This window comes from Trichoderma gamsii (assembly GCF_001481775.2).
Source record: "Trichoderma gamsii strain T6085 chromosome Unknown Scaffold_26.2, whole genome shotgun sequence".
Lineage (NCBI taxonomy): Eukaryota > Fungi > Ascomycota > Sordariomycetes > Hypocreales > Hypocreaceae > Trichoderma > Trichoderma gamsii.
The window spans coordinates 818-12259 of record NW_020171363.1 but is presented as its reverse complement, the minus strand read 5'-3'; the positions used below and the strand labels follow the sequence as shown (position 1 = coordinate 12259).

General features: G+C 48.5%; 4 protein-coding genes across 4 annotated transcripts; all 4 read right to left on the bottom strand.

Moving 5' to 3' along the window:
* Positions 1-282: 282 nt before the first annotated feature.
* On the bottom strand, positions 283-2868 carry TGAM01_v207154 (hypothetical protein; the record flags this gene model as incomplete). Its single annotated transcript, XM_018803779.2, has 1 exon — positions 283-2868. One exon carries the CDS (start codon positions 2866-2868, stop codon positions 283-285), a length of 2586 nt encoding a protein of 861 aa, XP_018663152.2.
* A 316-nt stretch (positions 2869-3184) lies between these two features.
* Positions 3185-4601, bottom strand: TGAM01_v207153 (sterol 24-C-methyltransferase; the record flags this gene model as incomplete). The annotated part of the gene is made up of 3 exons (XM_018803780.1): positions 3185-3775; positions 3858-4179; positions 4252-4601. 3 exons carry the CDS (start codon positions 4599-4601, stop codon positions 3185-3187), a joined length of 1263 nt encoding a protein of 420 aa, XP_018663153.1.
* A 1739-nt stretch (positions 4602-6340) lies between these two features.
* Positions 6341-8244, bottom strand: TGAM01_v207152 (hypothetical protein; the record flags this gene model as incomplete). Its single annotated transcript, XM_018803781.2, has 2 exons — positions 6341-7443; positions 7509-8244. 2 exons carry the CDS (start codon positions 8242-8244, stop codon positions 6341-6343), a joined length of 1839 nt encoding a protein of 612 aa, XP_018663154.2.
* Positions 8245-9111: 867 nt separating this feature from the next.
* Positions 9112-10959, bottom strand: TGAM01_v207151 (hypothetical protein; the record flags this gene model as incomplete). The annotated part of the gene is made up of 2 exons (XM_018803782.1): positions 9112-10403; positions 10470-10959. The coding sequence occupies 2 exons, from the start codon at positions 10957-10959 to the stop codon at positions 9112-9114; spliced, it is 1782 nt and encodes a 593-aa protein (XP_018663155.1).
* Positions 10960-11442: the final 483 nt, after the last annotated feature.

The window sequence follows — 11442 nt, the reverse complement described above, 5'->3', positions numbered from 1 at the left end:
GGCATGCCGGAACCAAGATGACCTGCATAAGAAGGAGACGCTGGGTCATCACGCGAAGCTGCGTACTACTATTCTGATTGCTTTATACATTCCGCCATTCGAATAGATGGTATAGACGAGTCCTTTTCCAAGTTCTTACTATCTAAGCCCCTTTTTACACCATGTAAATGCCATCAATCACTTATCTCATCAGCATCTCCAAAAAGTGTCGCTTACAGTTTATGATAATAGCGTCTATTTACTTCAGGCTATTGTTAAATTGTTGAGTGACATCTATCGATATCAGTATCTACACATCGTGTTTGCAATGGCCTTCTCCGCTTCCTGTATCAATTGAATAATGCCACCCTGCCCATTCTCCTTGGCCAACATAAGTGGTGTTTGGCCTTCGCCATATTTCAAGCCAAGATCAGCCCCATTCTCCAATAGCAGCTTAACAATAGCTTCGTGTTCCTCTGAGATAGCCATAGAAAGAGCGGTCTCACCCCCTTCATCTTGGACGTTAACATGTGCTCCCCACTTCAACAGCAAGATGACAATATTGTCATACCCGCCAGCTACGGCCAACATAAGCGGCGTTCTACCAAGATTATCCGGTGCGTTAATTTGGGCCCCAGCTGCGAGTAATAACATCGTAATACCTTCATGTCCAATTGATGCAGCCCTTTGTAGCGGTATAAAGCCATATCGGTCTTTCAAATTAACGTCAGGGCCACTTTCAGTTAATAGCGCAACGATTTCTTCCTGCCCTTGGACAACGGCCAAGGACAGAGGCGTTCCACCGCCTTCGTCTTTTCTATCGGCCTTAGCTCCATATTTGAGCAAAAGCTTAATAATGTCTCGGTGTCCGTTTAAGATAGCCAGCGATAATGGCATTCTACCAGTGCATTTAGACCTTGCATCGGCTTTGGCTCCATTTCGTAAGAGCACCTCGACAGTGTCATAATGACCTTTCGAAATAGCCAATGACAGCAAGGATAGACCATAATATACTTCGCTCGCTTGGGCCCCATTTTCAAGCAACGATCTGACGATATCTCGATGTCCATTTAAAACGGCTAATGATAGCGGCGTGACGGTATAGTAATCGATGGCTCCCCGATAAAGCCTGAGTTGCTGCTTCAAGCAGGATTGAACGTACTCTGTGTCTCCCTCCATTATGGCTGATAAAAATGGCGATTCGATAATTTTATAGTCATTTGCATGAACTTCGGCTTTGTGTTCCAATATCAATCTGAGAATGCTTTGGTCTTCAATAGAAGCGGCTAACAACAGAGGCGTTTTACCAGTGCTTCCGTCTTTTTCATCAACTTTGGCCCCATTTTCTAGCAGCAGCTTAACAATGTTCTTGTGTCTGCTTTCAATGGCGAATGACAGCGGCATCTTGTGTTCTGGCCTTGCTGGGTTAATCGACGCACCCGCATCTATCAGCAGCTTAAAAATGTCCTCATATCCATCTTTAGCGGCTAGACATATCGGAGTCTCGCCAACAGCATTGAATTGGTTGATATTGGCACCCCGAGCGAGCAACATCTCCACCGTTGCCTTCTTACATCTACTGACTGCGTGATGCAATGGCGTCCAGTCAAAGTCATCGCCCCTGTTCACCTCGACATTGTCTCGTGTTAGCAGCAGCCACATATGATCCTGCGACGACGAGCTTGCTGTTGTTGACACCGCTTCTACCCGGTCAAAGTGCATCAAACTTTGCAACAAGTTATCGTCGTAGACTTCGTATAGTGTATTGTCGTCACGTTTCCGTTTCTTCAAATTGCTCGATTTCAGTACGGGTGTTGTTCTTCCTGATTGAATACATATTGTTCTCATCGGATATTGCGAGGGCCTGTGTTTTCTTCGATCAAATTCCTCGAGTTTGTCGCTCATGACCCTTTCAAATGTCTCCATTGTGCCAAACAAATCTCTTGCATAAATGGCAACCGGCTTATCCTCACTCTTCCTTTTGCAGTGAAGAATTGCGAGACCCAATCTCTGGGGGCCTACCCCGATAAAGCGAACTTTCAAGTGGATTCCTCTACTATTTATAGTGAAAGCGGTATTGTGATCGTTGAAAGGATTGAATTGGACTACATCTCCAGATTCTTTAAAAGCTTCGGGGGAGGTAGCCAGCAACCCACCACGAGAGTCTGAGGATTTCCACGCAAAGAGACTATCATCGTGGGATATCCTCATGATTTCTTCCTGCAGTCTTAAAAAAGCTTGCTCGCCTTCCCCATATATTAGTGGCATATGAATACCAAATGTTCCCATCAAACAATAAGCACGGTCTTCAAGTCGTTGCGTTTTTCTTTTCGAAGCCCATGACATTCTTTGTGCAACACTAGCTGTGTCAAGATCATCATCGCCGCAGAGGATTTTGACAGGTATGCCAGTGCAGTTTGATATATCCTGTTGCCGGCTCGTCTTAGTTCCGATATAGTCCCAGTTCTCATCTACAAAATGAATGTCTGATGGGGCGAGCAACTCTTGCAGGGTCCAGCCTCTTGTAAACCACTCGCTGTCCTTAAAGGTGGATTTTGATGGCACATCTGCAAGATGGGCATAGCATCTCTCGGCCTGATGGTACCAATTAAACATGGAGTTGATTGCTTCTGACAGTTCACTTGAACTTTCCTTGTTTATACAAACAGTGTCGATCCAGACATAGTCGAATCCGTCAGCTTTGGCTTTGGAACAGCATTGTCTCACTTTTTTGAACCCTTCTTTCCTCTCTTTTGCCTCTGTCTTCGCTTCCAAGTCCTGGTAGGTTAATTCCTCTCTACCCCATCTATGTGATAAGATAGCGTACGGGGGCACATCGCCGTATTCGAACGTTTGAAGCTCAATCGTGTCGGTTTTGAGTAGACGCATAGCTCTAATTATGTTCAATTGAAGATAAGAGATATCCGACAGTGGAAAAAACAAAGATGCAAGGTCCCGCTTCAGGGGTGAGGGGGCGGTGTACTGTAGCTTGCATCGATGTAAGCCGCTTTCAAATGATCTCATTGGACAGGCATAAGTCCCCGTAAGCCTCACCAAGTAAAGCACAAAGAGTAATCAAGGGAGTAATTGTCTGGTTTTGAAAAGAAAATATGTTTATTTGTGGAAGTCATATTATTAGATATATATTTGTGCCTGCCGCATCAGTTTATAGCCCTACTTAACCTCGTGCTTCTGGCCAACGCCTTTAGTAATCCTCTGGCTTGCGGCCCACCATCAGATACATTGGCGTAAACAGCTTCTTCTTCCCTCCTTCGACAAGTGCATCTGCCGCCTTTCCAAGACTCTGAGCAGTCTTCCTCGTACCAGACGGAGCAATTCTCAGCAGCTCCAAAATCGAGATGAAAGCGTGTGATATCTCTCTGCCGAAGCGATTCATCCTCAAGACTGTAAACACATCCGCCAGCGTCTGCGCGTAGCGAAGGTCAGTGCCCAGAGGCCAGTACCACGGAGCAACGCTGGTCTCGTTTGCGTAATCCTCTGCGAGGTCGTAGTGGGTTTCGAGAGTGAAACCTGCGCCTTGGATTGCGGCAAGGCCGTCTTCGACTTTGAGCATTTGGGCAATACCATCGCCCTCCTCGATATCGAGACGGATTTGACGATGAGTTAGATCGTCATTGTTATAGGCATCTGTCATGAACCATTCGTAGACGCCAAATACGCCGCCTGGTTTGAGGACGCGGAAGATTTCTCTGTATGCGCTTTCGAGGTTCGGTGCGTGGACTGTGGCTTCGATTACGTATACGGCATCGAACGAGTTATCGGGGAAGGGTAGGTTCTGCAAAGTACAAAGCGTGTTAATCATCTGTAGCTGGTTTTTTTTTTTTTTTTTTTGCTGGCGTAGAAGGGAATACACTTACCATGAAGTCTCCCTGAACGAAATCAAGCTTGTGAGTAAGCTTTTCCTTGACCGCGTATTGCTTAGCTCGGCTGATTTGGTAGTTATTGATATTCAAACCGGTGACGTGGGCTCCAGTAAACTTGACGATTTCTCGTGCTGGACCTCCAACGCCACAGCCAACATCCAACACCCTCATGCCAGGCTTGATGCCAATGGTGCTTGCTAAAAAGTGTTCGTGTCGAGCCACGGCCTGGCCGAATCTCTCTCCATACGCAAATCTGCAAAAGTGGAATGCCTCGCCCCAGCCATATTCATAAAGATCGGTCGCCAAGTTGTAATACCTGTTTGGTACATCCCGAGTTAGCAACAATCGTTTTTAATGAGGAAAAGAGCACAGAAAAGGGTCTTCGTACTGTCTAGTTAGGCTTGCATAGTCGGCAACTCGTGATTGTCGAACCTCTTCGGTCTCGTCTTCAGCTTTCTTGTCATCCCAGTGCTGAAAGTATTCAGCAACAGCTGCCTTGTGGGCCTCGTTGTCTTTATTAATCATGGCACTGAGGCCGCCTTGAGAAGTTGACGAGCTTTTGTGTAGGATTTTATCAAAGGCCATGTTTTTGACCTGGTCAGCCGGAAGCAGTGCTTGAGTTTCGGTGCTTTTAGCACAGAGGGCGACTTGAGAGTTTGACGAGCTTTGATGCAGCATTTTGTCAAATGCCTTGTTTTTGGACTTGTCTGCCCGAAGAAGTGCTTGAGTTTCGGCCATTGTTGATTTGATTGTAGGACAAAAGATAGGGCAAGATGGGAGGTTAACAGGATGATTTGAAGAGGGAACGTAAAGATGATGAGGATCAAAACAGAGAGAGTTCCTGATTCTTATACTTGAATACAATATCATTTCATCTCTATCATCTTGACTTGATTAATGAATTACACAGCTGGAGGCAGTCTTGCCGCTCTCGTATAACAAGCGCTGCCGAACACGAATGCGACATCCGATATACGCGTATAGGTACATGAAGGATGTATTTATACGCGTATTTCTTACAAATACGCGTATACGTATCAAGGCCACTCAAGAGCTACCCAATCAATCATTCATATCACTCTGAATTATGGGGGTTTACAAGGATGTAACAGACACCGCCCGTATTATCTAGGGCGTGAAACTATGATACGCGTAAATGTAATCTCGATGGTGCATCTTGAGGTGTTTTCGGCGGTCAGAGCCGTATTACAAACCTGAAAAGGTACTCCTGCTCACGGAGAAGCTGCTGTAAGGAGCGAGTGGCAATTCATTTAATGGGTTTAATCATAGATGAACGCGTCAGTTGATATTGAATCCCCTAAATCAGTAAGTGTGCAGATATGGTGTAATTTTACTTGTCCCATTGACTACAGCGGAAAAGCAGAAGTCCATTTGCTCCATTGGGCTAGTGGTTCATTCACTTTGTGCTATATGAAGAAGAGGCTTTGCAGTATCTCCTTTTGATTGCATTGAAGATCCGTAATTTCTCATAGACACTGTGGCAATATGTCAATTAATGCAATTTACGCCCATCTCTGGCTAGAGTAACATACTCCCGATTATCGGCAGCTCTTGTGACGGCGTAATCTCTAGATAGGTGTTAATTGTCCAATAGAGTACATGTAACTCAAGATGCAATAATCAAGAGGATTTACTAGATATCTCCGCCCCTTTTCGCATGAGCAAAGCCCCTCCCGCATATGTCTCTCGTAGGCTAGCCGCTTTCTCTACTCCAAGATCGAATAGCCCCTTTTCTTCTCCATTGTACAAACTGCTTGTTAAAAACAATTATTCCATTTGGGTCTATTCATAATAATAGCCCAATCTTAGCGTTGAGATCTTCTTGTCTCGCTCAATGTCGGCGTAACCACGAGTTGCGCTGTGGCTATGCGAATCCGGAGAGTCGGCGATCGCTGCCCTCAATTTACGCTTGTACGTGGCTGATGCTTGAGCAAGAGAAATGTTATCTAGCGTCTCAATTCTATTATCCAGCACTCTAGCTATAGCATCCATACGTGCGTGTAGGCTAATGGGTACTGCTGCTACTGCTGCTACTACTGCTACTACTGCTACTACTGCTACTACTGCTACTACTGGTGTTATTTCAAAGTGTTTTGACAGTGTATCTTTATATGTGGATTGGCTGCCTTATTGAACTACAGCTGGGGTGTTGAGTAACCAAACTGGAGCTGGATAACTTCTCCCTTGATTAAGCGAGATCAACTACCACGGAGAGACGAATTTCAGGGAAATGCCATGATTGTCCAGGTACATCATGGCTTGAAGAAGTATGGCAACCTCGCCGCGGTTAGATTGTGGTAGAAAAGAATTGAACGTTAAGATGAAAGAACAGCTTGATGAATAATATTCAAGACTAGGAATATAACTTTTCAAAATGATGTATCGATAACGCAAATGCTATTTTTCCCCAAAGCTTTTCAGAAACATTACAATTTCGTAACCGCATAAATATGTCTTTAGTACCCAAAGTCCTCCCAAACCACATCCTCACTCTCCAACCAACCTCTCAATGTAGCCAATAGTGACGCTCCCGTACATAGATAGAATTTCTTTCCACCTCCCACTACGCCTTCAAAATCCCTGGTATTAACCCGTCGCTCCTCCACCGTCGCTCCCCGCTCACTGATTTTCTCAATCAGCTTCTTAGTCTCACTTGAAGCGAGCGATCCTGTCGCAAAAGTGGTGCTCCTTTCTGCCAACCCGGGGTTCTTGTCAAACGTGTGAATCGCCAGGGGAAGATCCTCGCCGCGTAACGTCCATAGCAACGTCAACGGGACGGATGCGTCGAGCACGGCTTTGGCTTGAGCGAGGAGGGGCGTGATGCCGACGCCGCCGGCGACGAAGACGGGTTCTTTTGCGGCAGGCGTGGCTGTGGGTAAGTGGAAGGCGTCTTTACCGCCGAAGCCCATGACGGAGATGTCTAATGGAGACACGGGGTTGTGGCGCCAGAGGAATTTCGTGACAGGGCCGTGGAGGCGGGCGGTTATTTGGAAGAGGTCCTTTGAGGGGAGGGAGCCTGGCGGACTGGAGACGGTGAAGGTACGGACGTAGTCGTCGTTGAGGGATTGGGGGTCACGATCATTCATGTGGGCGTAGCCGTTGCTAAGTTCGGTTTCGAAACCCATGGTGATGTGGTGGCCTGCTTGCCATTGAGGCATGTCGCGAGGGTTCGTCGTTTCGAGCTTGAATGTGAAGACGGCGATTGTCGGAGTAAGAATCTCCCGATTTACCAGAGTGGCGGTGATATCTGGACTGTCTGCAGATGCCAAGGCGGGCGCTCTTTCGGAGAGGAGATATCGGACGGGAGGGTTGTAGGGAGAAGGCTCGTTGGGAGTGCCGCGGAAGGGGAGGCTGGCCTTGACGAGGTGAGAGGCCGAGACGGTGATTTTGACAGCCATGTTGGAGCGTGGGAGTAGGGCGGCGGCTTCTTTGCCTAGGAGGATGGTGGATTCGCCGGTGAGGTAGAGGGCGTCGGAGGTGTCGTAGTCGGGGATGACGAGGCCGATGAGGGGGTTGACTTTGAGATTTCCTAGGGATTGGTATAATCTGTTTCCAGAGTCTGGGACGTCGTGTTAGTATCGATTCGTATGACGAGGATGTAAATCAACAGATGGAGATACTTACATTCTGGATACACCAACTCCACTCCGCCTTCATCATTCTTCAACACTCTGATGAAACCCCTCGGTCCTCCTCTGTGATTCGTGTCCATGCTATCCCCATTTGTGCTCGACAGAAAGAACATGTCTGCCTTCTCAATTAATTCGATTGCCTCTGGCGGTAGAATCCCGTCTGGGCCACCAGGTATCAACTCGGGCTGAGGCACAATCGGTTCCAGGGCCTTTTTGTTAATGTATTTTGGACAATTGCCGAGAGACTCCATTATGTGGAAAGCCAGCTGGACTTCGCTGTCGGGGCCTGGCATGTCGCCTCCAGCAATGAGACGGCCGGCGAGCTTGACGCGATCGCGGGTTTCTAAATCGATGCTTAAAGCGCTCATCATCTTGCCGCCCTCGGGCCTTATGATGCCCTCTTCGTCCGGCTCACTACTCACTTTGCTTTCGGACGATTTCCAGAAAGCGCCATATACAGGATCATACTCCTTATCCACAGCACTTCGAATACCCAGAACTCCCTCCGCCACGGGCCTCGCAAACCCTCTCTCACCACCCCAAATCGTCGTCCACGGCCTCCCTTCATCGTCCAGTGTTCCGAGCGCAAGAAGCTGTGAATGCATCACCCGCACCGCATACGGCATGGGAAGTCCGTCCGACGTCGGGTTTTCAAAGCGAGGATTGCGGGTTTCGCGGTGCATGGCGCGCTCGCCGCTGTGCCAGCCGCCGGATATGAGGGACGGCATTGCGGCGTCGATGAGAATAGAGGCGTTGGTGCTGATGAAGCTGAGGGGAGTAATTGGCAGGGACAGCAGTTGTGTAAGGTTGTAGGATATTTGGGAGAGGAGCATGCCTTTTCATAACATAGCGGAGGTTTGAAGAGAGGAGGAAAGGAAGAGAAATGAGATGAGGAGCTACGAAATTAAGAGAACTACAGCTGGAAAGCAACGCAACTACTAGAGAGAGAAAACAGCGTTTACTGAATTGAGACAAGCAGCGGCGTGACATCTACTCCAATACCTACCAAAAAAGATGCCGCTGCGGCGCTGTCTGGAGATACTGACAAATCATCCGGGCGTAAATGCACCCTAGGGATTTTCAAGTTAAAGGTACCCTCATTCGGTGACGTCGATGCTAGCGCTGATTACTTTACTGATCCAAGCTTAAAAGCTGGAGAAGAATGAATCTCCCCGCATAGAGGGCTGAGGAATCCTGGTGCTTGGCGTCCGTATGTGGAATCTTTCTGCGAATTGTCATGTACCATCTCAGTTATGTCTTAGGCCTAGTATTTGTCTTTATTGGGGAGGCAGATAAGATGCTTTTATCTTTTGATTTGAATCTTCAGGTATGCTGATGATGATGAGAGCACAATACAGATGGAATCTATCCTCAACGCCCATCGCCTTGAATTAACCACGGTACCTGTATTTGGATATAGTGTTATTGAGTGCCGTCCTAGGCAGCCTGCTTAATCCTTTCCTCGCCAGACGCCTTACGTGTATCGTAGATCATGATCAAAATAAAAGTAGTTATATGAGTTAAATAAATAAGGACAAAGGGTTTGTTTTTAAGTTCCGAACCTGCCGGGACACGTATTAGGAGGTAGGCTAGCTCTAATATCTACCATTGCTCTGCGCTTCAACATCATAGCTATAGGATGCTCCCGTTTGAGCCTGAGGGGCATTATAGTAGTCCTGGGTATTTTGGCGGACCGGTGGTCTGATGCTGGGCGGCAAACGCTGTCCGGGGTAGGAATTGTCTGCTGGTGGCGGCCGATTGGGATTGGACATTGGCTCAGTCATTTGCCGCTGAGGGGAGAATCGCATTCCGCGCAGAGGCACTTGGTTTGACGAGCTTGTCGCGCTTCGCATGGGCCCCTGTGGTGCTCTGGAGTATGTCGACCCAGCGGTAGATGGCGCTGGGCTGGATCGGCCCTCGTTGTTAAAGGTGTGTGCCCTTGGAGGCGGGCCTCTCCGGAATTGGTTGTCGTCCTGTATTTGCTGGTTTACGCCGTAGTTGTCAACGAATCGAGACGGGATGGGCCTTGCCGATGGCGCGTACAGCGGGGATCCTGCCGCCGAACCCATGTTGATAGGGCTCTCAGTGAACGGCTGCTGGCGATACGAGGAATTGGAGGTGGTCCTCATATGGTTCAGGTCCGGTCGACCGCCGCCACTGGTTCTGAATGAGTCTCCCGTTCCAGCTCTTTGAAGATGTGGCATGGCGGGAAGCATGTCCTCTGGCGAGGCTGACCTTCCATTTGAGTATCCCATATCGGCCGCTGAACTGATCAACGGAGCTCGAGCCGAGTAGTTCGAGGCCGTGGTGGCTCCCGTCATACTTCGCTGCGGCATTGGGCGCTTGAAGTCGTTGACAGGGGTGCCCGGACTCGAGGTGTAGGTCGGCAAAGGTGGATTCATGCCGACACTCTGCGGCGCCGCGAAGCCGAGGTTTGGCAAGGTCGGGAGCGAGGCGTCTGGATGTGCTTCGCCTTTTTCGCTCATGGCTGCCTTCATCCTGTCGACTTGGCCCTTGGCAAGCGCCTTGTTGACAGTCTTGGTGACAATCTTGAGCAGGGAGTTGTTGACCTTTCGCTCACAGTAGCCGGTGAGGCCACCATCGTCACGAGGAATCCAGTGAAAGAGGAAAAAGACGTAGAACAGGGTAGCGGAAATCAAGTATAGGGCCGAAAAGACCCAGACGACCAGAGTAAAGCACATGCCTCCGAGAATGGCAGCTTGTCGAAAATCAGATTGCGCGAGCGTCTTAATCTTGTCGAAGAAAGAGGAAAGGGAACCCTCGACCGAGCTCTCAGAAACAGCGAGCTTTGCCATATATACGGATCGTAGGGTGAGCGCATTGACGACTTGACGTGGGCTAGTGCAAAAGATGACACGAATCCATGCTGTATAAGTGAAGATTGTCAGTAAAGATGAGATGAGACAGCCAAGAAATAATGACTGATACGCACATTGAAAGCTAAAGTATGTAAACAGGGCAATATACTCGGCGCCCTTTTTACTCTTTGTGAGCTCCGAAAAGACGAGGAATCGTCTGAACCCTTGCCCCGAGCCAAGACGAATAGACTCCCAGCGCACAGCAAGGCTGTCCAGATAGACCTCAGCAACGTTGCCTCTCTTGATCTTTCGAGCAGCGCGGATCCATTCGAAGCCGAGATTGATGAAAGACAGGATGATGCAGCCCGAGAAGATCCATCTTGAAATGTCAATGGGAATGGCCGGGTCGATTTCGGACGACCATCGATTAAAGACGAGGAGCTGGACGGCAGTGAAGGTGTCGACTCCGTAGACAGCGAGTGAGATGATGAGGCCAATCCAGAGGGTGATGTAGGCGAAGACGGGACCGCAACCCTTGGCCTTGAAGTCGCCGAGGTTGATGTAGTCCCATTTCTGGTCGGTGTATTGCCGGACCTCTTTGCTGCGGTGAGTGAGGCAGCCCATGTTGTCGGTATTTGGTTGATGTTATGCGATTGATGGCCACACGTGATGCAGTGGAAAGCCGAAATTTGGAGTAATGACACGTATAAAAAGACGAAAAAAGAGAGGGAATGAAGTGAGATACAATCTCGAACAAAAAAGGCAAACAATCCAATTGTCCCGTAGAGAGCGTATTGTACGGTCCTGCCGACAAAAAAAGCACTCGTCGTCCCTCGCCTGCGAAGATGCGACGGCGCTGCCTTAGCAAAAAGACACAAGAGAAAAAAAGAACGACGGAACCAGCGATGAAAGATGCACGCTGCGAACCTGAAAACAGGAAAAAGAAGAAACAAAAGAATAAAAACGACTGGCGTTTATTCAAGAAGAGAACCGCCAAAAGCGCCAACGGACTGGCATGAGTGGGCAAATCTACTGCAGCTAAGAAAAGAAGCGCGGAGGGCCCTTGATTCTTAGACAAGGCCGCTGAGAAGTGAGACCAGCGCCAAA